This window comes from Lepidochelys kempii, chromosome 3 (assembly GCF_965140265.1).
Source record: "Lepidochelys kempii isolate rLepKem1 chromosome 3, rLepKem1.hap2, whole genome shotgun sequence".
Taxonomy (NCBI): Eukaryota; Metazoa; Chordata; order Testudines; family Cheloniidae; genus Lepidochelys; species Lepidochelys kempii.
Window position 1 is genome coordinate 66,229,030 of NC_133258.1, and position 13,044 is coordinate 66,242,073.

General features: G+C 41.3%; 1 protein-coding gene across 6 annotated transcripts in view; it reads right to left on the reverse strand.

Annotated features, from left to right (window-relative positions):
• The window catches only part of SNX14 (sorting nexin 14), a 78,787-nt gene that overhangs the window by 12,491 nt on the left and 53,252 nt on the right, over positions 1–13,044 (reverse strand). For all 6 annotated transcript variants that reach the window (XM_073336597.1, XM_073336596.1, XM_073336595.1 and 3 more), the window contains 5 exons: positions 11,044–11,084; positions 10,757–10,876; positions 6,381–6,504; positions 5,679–5,843; positions 4,602–4,697 (listed from right to left, as the gene is read on the reverse strand). In XM_073336597.1, coding sequence (XP_073192698.1) covers positions 4,602–4,697; positions 5,679–5,843; positions 6,381–6,504; positions 10,757–10,876; positions 11,044–11,084 — 546 coding nt within the window. The remainder of the gene's footprint in view (positions 1–4,601; positions 4,698–5,678; positions 5,844–6,380; positions 6,505–10,756; positions 10,877–11,043; positions 11,085–13,044) is intronic.

The window sequence follows — 13,044 nt, forward strand, 5'->3', positions numbered from 1 at the left end:
TGTCTTGAAGGTGAGTAGGTAGTCTAAAATAGCAGGTATTCCTGTTGATTTGGGGGATAATTAGTTCTGTTGTCTCGAGGTAGAGAAACATCTCCATTTAACTAAATAGCATTTTCTGATAGTCTTTTCTGCTTTGATTGAGGTTATCTTGAACAACCTCCAAACACAAACATTCTAGGTCTGTTGCCCATCCAAATACCAAACCATGAGGTGAAGAGGGTCCAGGCTGAGATGTCTGATCTTGTATTCTCCTGAGTTAACAGATCCAGGAAGGGGTTGAAGCTGATGGGAGAACAGGAGGACATTTGTAAACAGCAAACAGAAATATCTGAGCCAGTTGGATGTATGAGCATGGCTTGAGCCTTCTTGTGACAAATCTTTTGCAGAACCTGTGGGGAGGAAAGGTGTACCTCAGGTGGTCTGTCCAGGATAGAGCATTATTGCCCCCGGAGACCTGACCAAGTGCTGCTCTGGAGCAGTCTAGGTTGAACTTCTTGTTCATCCGGGAGGTGAACAGGTCCCAAGATGATGTTCTCCACTGGGTGAAGATTTTGTTCAGAAGAGAATTGTGTATCTCACATCTGTGGTATGTGGGAAAGTGTCCGCTGAGACTGTCTGCCAGAGAGTTCTGCGCACCTGGTGGGTATGTTGCCAAGAGCATGATGTGGTTCCCAATGCACTAATTCCATAATTGACTGCCTCTATACAGAGAGGAAGATATTTCGCTCCACCTTGTTTGCTTATATAGAAGATCATCGTCACATTATCTGACATTATCTGAATATGATGGAACCATGTAAGTTGAGAAATGCATTGCAGGCTAGGCAGACTGCCCTTAATTCTAAGAGACCAAGTCTGTATTTTCTCTGTTTACGCAGGTTCCCAAAGGTGGCAGAAGACAGAGTAAGGATATGGTCACTGACTGGGTGTCCTGACCAATCTGCCAGTTATGACCTAATGGTCCAGGTAGGGGAAGCTGGTATAGTTGCTTTGTCTCATCTGGACTGCCACCACTGGGATGACTTTAGTGAGGACCCTGGGTTCCAGTGCCAGCCTGAACAGCAGTAGTCTGAACTTGTAGTGCTCTTGTCCTACCAGAAATCTGAAGAACCTTCTGTGGGCCAGATGAATGTCATTGTGAAAGTAAGACTCTTCATGCTGAGAGCCACAAACCATGTGCCCTTCTCTGGGGCGGGGTGGGGGGGGCGACTTACTGATGCCAGATTGGTCATGTGGAATTTTGGATTTGCAAATAAAGAAATTCAACTGACATAGGTTGAGAATGGGTCTCCATTCTCCTTTCTTCTGGGGAACTATGATATATAGGGAGTAAAACCCTTTGTCTTGATGTTAAGGTGGCACTCATTTTAGTAGTGTCTACCTCCCAAGAGAGGATTTCCTTGTGAGAGTAGTTCCTGAGGAGGGGCCAGGAAGAGAAACTTGATAATGCAGCCAGAGTGGATGATCTCGAATACCCACTTGTCTGTCGTTATTGCCCTCCAGTTGTGGATGAAAGGGGCCAGGTGGCAGTTGTGGGGGGGGGGGGAGTAGTAGGAAATTGCATCAACAAGGGTACACAGTTCTTGAGCATGCTGTCAAAAGTAACTCCTGGTTGGTGGGTGAGGTAGAGTGGCTGCAGCTGAGGTGGAGGATGTGCCCAGCTGGGTCTTTGTACTCCCTTCTCTTTCCACGACAGTTTGTAAGGGAACTGGTGGTAGAACAGCTGAGGGAGAGCTCTCGGCTTATATTCCTGTGTGTGGTATTTTCTCTTTGGAGCTGGGATATAAATGCCCAGGGGGTGGAGGGTTGTCCTGGAGTCTTTTAGCAAGTGTAAAAACTTGTTAGTCTTTTCATTGAAGAGATCAGACTCAAAAGGCAAGTCTTCAATACTATTCTGGACATCCTTGGGGAACCCCCAGGAGTGGAGCCAAGATTCACCCCCTCATAATTATTGCTTTAGCTATAACTCTAGATAAGGTATCTGCTTCATGAGGGCTTGGAATTGAGCCATGTCCTCCTGAGGGAGTTTGTCTTTGAATTCCAAGAATTTGGAGTAATTTGTGAAATCTATTTTGCTAACCGGGCCTGGTAGTTAGCAATTCTAAACTCAAGGCTGGTGGATTCAAATACCTTCCTCCCTAGAAGGTTAAGGCGTTTAGCTCCTTTGTCTGCAGGGGGTGCCTTGGTGTTTTCTAGCCTGGATTTCACTGTGGCAACAGAGAAAATATGTGGCTACTACTAGAGAGTTGGGACCAGAGTGAATAAACAAACAGAAACTGCACCTTTAGCAGGTATAAAATATTGCCTTTCAGACCTTTTTTGGGGTGGCGGGAGGGGGACGGGGGACGGAGAGGGGGCGCACAGGAAACAAGAGTATGCCAAACTGCCTTGGCTGATTCCATAATGGCCTCATTTATTGGGAGAGCCATCCAGCTTGGGCCTGAGGGCTGCAAGATATCCAAGAGCCAATGCTGTATAACATGGATTGCTTCAAGAGGAATCTGGCACTTAGCCACCACCCTTTGCAAGACCTCTTGGTATTGCCTCTGATCATCAAGCAGAGATGGTGAAGATGGGGCAACTGCCTCATCAGGTGAAGAGGATGAAATACCTATTGGTACCTGTGGATCTGGATTGATTTCCTCCTCTGCATACTCCAAAAGAGCCAGCTGGTGTCAGCTAGGAGGAGAGGGTGCAGTGGGATTCATGTTCAGATCTGGAGTGCCTAGCATAGGAATCCTGTGGTGCCCAATAGGGCCAATATGAAGAGTCAACAAGCTGGGGGCGTGGGGGGGAGACGACTGCAATGCATCAGGTACCATCAGTCCCCTAGGTTGTCATATCTGGGTGGAGGATGGGTCCAAGACCTCCTAGAGTCTCTGTCCAAGCTAGCCTCCCTGTGGGTCAGGAACATCAGATTCTGATAACGAGAAGGCAGGTTCTGGTTCCACTAGCGATACCGGTGGATGAATGTGCCAACTTATGAATGGGAGTATCCGCTTCTCTTCAAAGGGGTTTCTTCCTCTGGTGTCAAAATGTCCTTCAGGAGGGCTGGACTCAAAAGGACAGGAGATTGAGGGTAAGGTAGGGTGAAAATATTTTCTGGTGAGGTATAGGTTTCAGTCCATCCCAGGGCATGAGGTGTCCCTGTGATCAGGACTGACTGATCCAGTGCGTCCAATGGCACGGCAGTCAACGGATCCTTCTGGGAGCAAGTTACTACTGTGGAAGAAGAGTTCAACCTGGAGTTCTCAGTTGGTGTCAATAGGTGCTGATCTTTTGTATAGCTGTAGCCACAGCTGGTACCAATAGATCCTTTCTCCTAAACACCTTACCTTCATGGTTGGAAGGCTGAGGTGGACCTAAGTCTTTAGGACCCAAACATTAGGACTCACCTGACTGGACAGTCAGGAAAGGATCCTTTTTTGTAGGAGCAGATCTGTCTGTGTTCATGAGAGCACCCCAAGGCATTGATTCCTTGGGCTTAACAGCTCTGGCATCTGCTCCTGAACGCTTGCTCGGAGGAGCACCACTCTTAGACTGAGGCCAATGAACCAGGGGATCTCCTTGGCCTGGATCCTACTGGGTCTCATGGCCTTTTCCAAGGGGTACTTCCTCAGTCAAAGTTCTCATGCCACATGGGTCTGGAGAGAGGAGGAGAGTCAGATGCTGCAGCTGGCAGAAACATGAGCCTCACCAAGGCAGTAAAGGGAGCAATGGTGCTCACTGTTGACTGAGAACAAGCAGGGTCAGAAGACAGTTCTTAAACCTCAGGATTCTGGGCACAGTACTTCTCCCCAGGAAGACGATCCCTGAGGCAAGGGAAACTAAACTAAACTATAAACACACTAAGAATACTAAAACTATATACAATTATATTTCCAGGTTTTTGAGTGACAATGCAAACATAGCTTTGGACACAGAGGATTCCAACTCAGGCCATGCACCGGTGTAAGGAGGAACTGGCATCAGTTTACATAACTCCATATATCCTTGATATGGAGCACAAGGGGCACAAGTATTCAGGCGCAGACCAATGGATTCTACTTGCTAGAAATCTCCAGTATCAGGTGCATGGAGCTCATGCATACCCATATGCAGAACACACAGAGATCAGCACTCAAAGAACAACTTCAAATAACATTTGCAATGAATTATTATTGGATGACCTCTAATCACCAGATTTTTTTCCTAATTTATATAGGGAAAGTACAGCTCAGATGAGATTCTTCTTCAGGTTTTCACTGCATCCCTGCTTTTTACTCAGTTTTCAGCTGGGCCAAATGATGTACAAAGAAGTGGAGTGACTTGCTCAAGATCAGTGTCAGCCTTTCAACTGGTTCAGATCCCACGCTCCTCCTGACCTGCACAGTGTCATTACTGAACCATTACACCAAAGGCCTAGGGGTGCAAGTAACCCTTGTTAAAACTATGGAAGTTTGAAAATGAAAGTCTCATTAAGCAGCGGCATTTTAGGCAACTCTTTAAAACCTCAGCCAGATAACTACTTTATGGATTGGAAAGTTAGCATTATTATATTATATTTGGGCTAGGTGCTTGACTGAAGGATTAAAAAGCTTATATAGGTATAAAAGTGGAACCTGGAATGTATCTCATCATTTCTTCAAAGGTCTGCTTTGCTCGTTTCTGTTTATCTTGAAGTGAGCGAGGTTCAGTATTCTCACAAAACACAGCATCTGTAACCACCAAAAGAACAAAAATGTCATTTAGGAATTGGTTTTCAGTAAAGTCATACATAGTGTTTTGCCAACTCATTCCTTGTGTTAAGCTGTTTTTAAAGAGCATCACAATTCTGCAGCAGCACAGAATTCTGGCTAAATTCCACTGTAGGTTAATTATATGCTGCTTAACTATAATTCCCCCTGTACTTATAACTGTATAAAGATATTCTTCACATTATGTCAAACAGCCCTGCAGTACTGATGGGGCCTATTGCAAAGGACATATTTACTACAGAGGACTAAAAATATTTACAACGTTCACGAGCAGCTACCACTTTTGGTTTCAGTCACTCAAAGCTTCCTCGCTTTAGTTTCATTCATTCACAATAACTCTTCGGAAGCTGTAATTTTCATAACTGGCCTCCACCCAAGTTATTTTCCTAAATATGCCAATTTTGTTCAGTCTATGGTCAATTGGTACTTGTTAGCTAGCAACTGTGGGCTTCATTTTCTCTGCCACCCTTATAAAAAAGGGAAACAATTAAAAAACCTAGCATTAATTTCCCCCCAAAAAAGATGAAAATATAACATACGCTTTAGGAATTTCCTACACTCAATATATATACTGCATCATTAGCTCCACCATGTTGATCATTAGTCTTTTAGTCTTCTTTTCCTTGCTCACTATAAGCCTTTGTGGATTATTGTTCACAATACTTAATTCTATAATAAAATATCAAGGATGTGCAACAAAACCAAACTAACACTGTGCAGAAACTAACTTTTGGAATCTCTTGACTCATTTATGTTGCGCAAGTGTTCTTTTTCACATGTTGCACTATATAGTTTGCAAAGCACTTTGGGTTGCTCACAAAAAAGGGTGCTACAAGTATAAAATTAAGTCATCAATATCTTATAAATAAGTACCACTGCAGTTTAAACATGTACAAGAAGCACATGATAAAAGAAGAAGTATTTGCATGACTTTTCACTAACCTCTCAGGAGTGTTATCAGTGATACCAAGCGGTGCTCCTGAAATAGCTGTTCTAATTTGTACTGTAGATAGTAGTCTGTGTACATCTCCAATGTGTTTTTGAAGATAATTCTTCCCCCCATCAAGAGGTGGTGCAGCCAGTCAGGAACACGGAAAACAACTCTACCTGCAAAGTTGTTATTACACATATGAAGAAGGCTCCCATCATCATTGTATCTTGCTTTATTTCTTAAAAAGTGTGCACACTGATATTTCCAAAAAAAAGAGATAGCTAACTTCATGCAACGTGACCTCATTCCCCCCAACCTACAGCAGATCCTTTAGCTTTTAAATCTGTTTGTGTTACATTTACTACAAAAATACCAAGTGTTGGTATTATTTATTTAAATTAGAGTGGCCACAGGAAGACATGGTCTATACCTCAAGCAGCTTTACACTCTAAATACAAAACCTAAGTGTGTAGGGGAGAGGAGGGGAAGGGATACAACATGCAAGCAGAGCAATCAGAGTGATACTGCTACATTTGTGACACCCTAATAGCAAGAACTTTAAAAACAGGATAGTGTCCCTAACTGGCATCTTCCTTGTTATAACAAACTGTAAACTTTAGACAAACTTTTCAAACAGCACTCTAATCAAACACCCTGAATTTTTGCACCTCTGTTATACTTCATACCAAGTACAAAGAAAAATAATTTCTTACCAACATACATTAAGTAGTCATAGACTCCTTCTACCGTTATCATCTCTATAAAGTAGTTCTGATTTTGTCTTCTCTCTGTATTCTCAGAGCGGTTTGCATTGTTCTTGAACAGATCATTGAAAAGCTAAAATAGAAACATTACATCTTGAAAAACAAACAAATTAAAGAAAACTAGAGCAGTGGCTCCCAAACTTGTTCCACTGCTTTGCAGGGAAAAACCGGTGCGGCCCGCCAGGGGCTGTTTACATGCCGCGTCCGCAGGTTCGGCTGATCGCGGCTCCCAGTGGCCGCGGTTCGCTGCTCCAGGCCAACAGGAGCTGCTGGAAGTGGCGCCGGCCGAGGGATGTTGGCCGTTGGCCTGGAGCAGCGAACCGCGGCCTCTGGGAGTCACGATTGGCCGAACCTGCGCACACGGCAGGTAAACAAACCAGCGCGGCCCGCCAGGGGCTTTCCCTGCACAAGCGACGGAACAAGTTTGGGAACCACTTAACTAGAGTAAAAACAATCAGTACTAAAAAGTTCAGACTGGTCAAGATTTTCAATGGAAAAGACTTTGAACTGTTTTTCAATGGAAAATTTGATTTCAACGATGAAGTTTTTCAGAGAAGATGTTTACTTTCCAAAGAAAATTTCAATATTTTGTTGAATGTTGTAATGGGGTATACTGGCCCTTTAAGAGTAGAGGGGGCCAGAAGACTCCATTCCAGAGAGATGGAACAAACAAAGGCCCAGGAAATGGCCTGGTAATGGATGATAGGAAGCAGTCCTGGGTAATTCGGAGTTGTCCTGGGGTTTCCCCACCATCCACTGTTCCTTTACGGGTCGGAGATCAGGAGTTCTGTAACACAGGGTGAGGCTGTGCTCCCCTCTCTTCCAGCCAATCAGGAGGAGCTCTTTCAAGGAGGGCAGTATATAAACTGCGTTCTCCCTCAGAACTGAGGAGACACTGGCAAGAGAAGGAAGCCAAAGCCAGAAAGCTAAACTCTAGGGAAAGCTATGAAAAGGTGACCCTCTGAAGAGCAGGCTGTAGCAAAGGAAGATCTCTGCCATCCATGCAGAAGAGCTAGAGATAAGTGTGAATCTTTGGATTACAGTAATGGACTTTTTGTGGTCATTAAACCAGCCCCAAGTGGAGGACGGTAGGACTTCTAAGAAAGGCTGCGGGGAGTCTGTAAGGGGCCCCAACAAGGAAGAATGGAGGGAGGCTGCTGCAAAGGGCACTGTGGCCACAAGGGACCACTCATTAAGCAGCAGACCTGTTACAAATGCCCCCAAACCAATATATTGCAGCTAAAAAATAAAATATTTCAATTCAAAACAGGCATTGCAGTGCTTTATAGGAACTGTATTTTGATTGCTTTATGCTCTCACTCTTCCATCTGGTCTCGGTTCACTGGAAAAACTGCACTTCTCTTGTGTGGCCCAAGAGAGTTTCAGACAACTTTAAACAATTGCTTTGGATGTTTTAAACTAATCCCTTTCAAATTAACCACTAGAAATAGCGGGGATCATATGTATAAGACTGCCTTAAGACAAAATGCGACTTTACTCTTCGGAGAATTACTTGAAGAGTGATAAATGTATTAGAAATACTAAAGAACTGACTTATGACTGTAAGTAAATATAGAAAAATCAGTCAAATTCCTTACTATAGTATAACTGGTAGGCCCCAATACAAATAATAAATAATCATAACACTTATTCATGTCAATTGCTTGCAAGACTGCAAGTATACTTTATGTTCATTACATCTGGTAAATATGAGCCTATAATACAATGCATTGGCAAAAAGGGCTAATATTCTGAGGTGTATTAACAGGAGTGTGATATAGAAGATACAGGAGGTAATTGTCCCACTATACTTGGCACTGGTCAGGCCTCAGCTGAAGTACAGATGTGGACAAATTGCAGAGAGTCCAGAGGACAGCATGAAAAATTATAAGAGGTTTAGAAAACCTGCCCTATGAGGGAAGATTGAAAAAAACAGGCATGTTTAGTCTTAAGAAAACATGACTAAGGAGGAACTTCATAACATTCTTCAAATATGTTAAGGGCTGTTACAAAGAGGACAGTGATCAATTGTTCTCCATGTCAACTTTGTGTACTACCTTCAATGATCAGCTTAATCTGCAGCAGCAGATATCTAGGTTAGATTTTAAGAAAAACTTATAAGTAGGGTTGTCAAGCGATTAAAATATCAATCAAGATTAATTGCACTGTTAAACAATAGAATACCATTTATTTAAATATTTTTGGATGTTTTCCACATTTTCAAATATATTGATTTCAATTACAACACAGAATACAAAGTGTACAGTGCTCACTTTATTTTATTACAAATATTTGCACTGTAAAAAAAACAGTATTTTCAATTCCCCTAATATAAGTACTGTACAAATGTTGAATTATGTACAAAAAAAATAACTGCATTCAAAATAAAACAATGTAAAATTTTAGAGCCTATTAAGTCATACTAGCTCAGTGGTTTGAGCATTAGCCTGCTAAACCCAGGGTTGTGAGTTCAATCCTTGAGGGGGCCATTTAGGGATCTGGGGCAAAAATTGGGGATTGGTCCTGCTTTGAGCAGGGGGTTGGAATAGATGATCTCCTGAGGTCCCTTCCAACCCTGTGATTCTATAAATACCTAACTCTATAATAAGTCCACTCAGTCCTACTTCTTGTTCAGCCACTCACTCAGATAAACAAGTTTGGTTACTTTTGCAGGAGATCATGTTGCCTGTTTTTTGTTTACAAAGTCACCTGAAAGTGAGAACAGGCATTCGCATGGCACTTTGTAACTGGTGTCGCAAGTTATTTACGTGCCTGATGCGCTAAAGATTGTTATATCCATTCATGCTTCAGCCACCATTTCAGAGGATACGCATCCAGGCTGATTACGGGTTCTACTCGATAATGGTCCAAAGCAGAGCAGACTGATGCATGTTCATTTTCCATTATCGAGTCAGATGCCACCAGCAGAAGGCTGGTTTTCTTTTTTGGTGGTTTGGGTTCTGTAGTTTCCGTATCTGAGTGTTGCTCTTTTAAGACTTCTGAAAGCATGCTCCACACCTTGTCCCTCTCAGATTTTGGAAGGCACTTCAGCTTCTTAAACCTTGGGTCGAGTGCTGTAGCTTTTTTTAGAAATCTCACATTGATATCTTCTTTGCATTTTGTCAAATCTGCAGTGACAGTGTTCGTAAATCAAACAACATGTGCTGGGTCATCATCTACGACTGCTATAACATGAAATATATGGCAGAATGCGGGTAAAACAGAGCAGGGGACATACAATTCTCCCCCAAGAAGTTCAGTCACAAATTTAATTAACGCACTATTTTTTTAAATGAACATCATCAGCATAGAAATATGTTCTCCGGAATGGTGGCTGAAGCGTGAAGGGGTATACAAATGTCTAGCATATCTGTCACGTAAATACCTTGCAACGCTGGCTACAAAAGTGCTATGCAAACGCCTGTTCTCACTTTCAGGTGACATTGTAAATAAGAAGCAGGCAGCAGTATCTCACATAAATGTAAACAAACTTGTTTGTCTTAGCGATTGGCTGAAGAAGTTGGACTGAGTTGACTTGTAGGTGCTAAAGTTTTACATTGCACTCAAAAACAAAACAGTTACGTAACAAAGAAAAAATCTACATTTGTAAGTTACACTTTCACGATATAGACTGCAGTACAGTACTTGTATGAAGTGAATTGAAAAATACTATTTCTTTTGTTTATCATTTTTACAGTGCAAATATTTGTAATAAAAATAATATAAAGTGAGCACTGTACACTTTGTATTCGGTGTTGTAATAGAAATCAATATATTTGAAAAGGTAGAAAAACATCCAAAAATATTTACTAAAATTCAATTGGCATTCTATAGTGTAACAGTGCAATTAATCATGATTAATTTTTTTAATCACAGTTCATTTTTTTTCATTAACTGCGTGAGTTAACTGTGATAATTGACAGCCCTAATTATAAGGATAGCTAATTGCTGGAATAGGTGACCCAGGGAGGTGTGGAATCTGCATCACTGGAGGTTTTTAAGAGCAGGTTAGACAAACACATCAGGGATGGTCTAGGTATACTTGGTCCTGCCTCAGTGCAGGGAGCTGGACTAGATGACCTCTGAGGTCCCTTCCAGGCCTATGTTTCTATAAATTGTACAGACTCCAATCCATCCATGGATAAACATGGAGGTCAGCTGTACCAAGATGAATGGACGCTGGAAAAAAGGAAAAACCTCCACCCACCACCACAAGAACAGACATGAACATAGGCAGTCAAGCTGTCATCTTTATAGCTTCTCCCCTTTACTCTTCACATTCTCAGGTAAGGGTCAGTATTTCCCCCTCTGTACATTTACTGCACCTTCTTGTTGTTTTCAGAAGTGGGACTGAGAATTGTAAGCTCTGGTCTACTTGGTTTAGGCTTGGGAGATTCACAGGAGTTAATGAAATTCATGATGAATGGCTCCAAATGCTGACCTTTCTGAAATTAAATACACAGTGAACAATAATGATAGTTAAATAGTTAAAAAAGTGACAGTTTCCAAACTAAAATTTGTGCTGGACCAACATGTAGCAACCTGTCAGTGGACAGTTAAAGATACTAACTATAGTCACAGCATAGACTACTGAGACACGGTATTTACTCACCTCTTTCATTAGCTTTCCTGGAACAGATTTTATAATTTTCCCTACAATTAAGAACAAAAAAGTATATATTACCACATGCCCTTCTGAATATCATATCTGATATCTATTAGTTTCCTTCTGTTCTCCTCCCCTACCCCACTTATCTGTTTTCTCTATTTAGACTAAGATCTCCACGGCAAGGCTCGTCTTCTACCATGAATATATGATGTTTCTGACAAATATTTGCTGGGGCATTTAAGAGCTATTGTAATACAAATGAATAAGCCGCCATGATCTATAATAAACTATATTATAAATTTTTACAGAAGTGAAGCAAAAAAACCTACACATGGTCTCATTTTACCATCTCAGTCTGAAACTGATTAGCTTACACCACTGATATCTATGGCTTCATTTTAAGCATCATTGCACAATCTTTTTAAAGAAACATTTGAAAGAAATAAATTACCGGTACTTTGAAAAGATACTGAGTACATACAAGAAAGTTATGGAATTTTGGGTGCATCGAACTTTAAAAAGGAACTAAATATGTGATACCCATCAGCAAAAGCTATTTCAAATTACAAACATGCAAGAAAGTTTTCACATTCATAAAGAAATCTAAGTCCCATAGATTTTCTTCTGTAGTTTTCTAAAGGACCATGGAGAGATGAACAGCCTTATCTCCAAGTAGTGTGGATGGGAGGCATGTGACCGTAAGAAAAAATAGCAAGAGGCATCCTGAGGGTGCAGGGATAACAGGGACAATACAAAAAAGACCTAAACTGTTCAATAATTTAGGCTCCAACGATTTTTCTGTTTGAATGATCTGGATAAGAATAATTTTTCAGTTCTAGTCACTTATTCTCTGCAAGCCTTTATCACACAAGAAAGTCCTAAACCTCAGACTTCTGAGACAGTATTTACTCTCCTCTCCCCCAGTAATAAGAGTCATCCAGTCTGCACAATGTATTGAAATGCACAATGTTGCAAGTTCAAGAAAGTACTCATGTTAGAAAGGATTTACAGGGTTGGGGAGACTGTAGACCTATTCTTAAAAACTACCCACATTAACCTGAATAAGAATATCAGAAGCACAACAGAACAGTTTAAAAGGTAATAAAAATGAAAAATATAGTTTAAAAATATTGTAAAATTAAATATCAAATTCAATAATTATGATTTTCTTATCTTTAAATATTATAAAAGGGAAATTTAGGGAAGAAATTATATATCGTATCAACATTTCACAAAGTTTCTGGTCAGAGATTAGTAATTTTAAGACTGTTGTGAGATTATCTAGATAGCTAGATCTATATCATCTCACAACAACAGTCATATATCAATAATTTTATCTCACAACAAACTAACCTCTGACCAGAAACCTTGTGAATTGTTGAGAGGATTTCTATTTACTAAAAGCAAATGTAAGTTTGGGGAGGCACGGCACCTAGCTTGGGACCAGATAAGACATGCCTCTTCAGAACACCTGACACATTCACCCACCACATACATTTGTTTGGACATTGTGTCATACCAACAGGAAAAAAAACACTTCTACTGAAAGAGATGCTCACAATTGCCAAAACAAAAAAAAATGGGCCTACAGCTAAACAGGTCATCAGCAGAAACACAAATTACCATCTTGTTTAACTACATAGGGTGCTGTGTTGAATTTCGGACACCATGTTATACAATACACAGACTCAACATTAGTACGCGAAATTGACATTAATTCTGGTAGTTCTCAAATGAACTTAAATAGGGCCTGTCAAGGTTCCTCCCCCACTCTGAACTCTAGGGTACAGATGTGGGGACCTGCATGAAAAACCTCCTAAGCTTATCTTTACCAGCTTAGGTCAAAACTTCCCCAAGGTACAAAATATTACACCCGTTGTCCTTGGACTGGCCGCTACCACCACCAAACTAATACTGGTTACTGGGGAAGAGCTGTTTGGACGCGTTCTTCCCCCCAAAATACTTCCCAAAACCTTGCACCCCACTTCCTGGACAAGGTTTGGT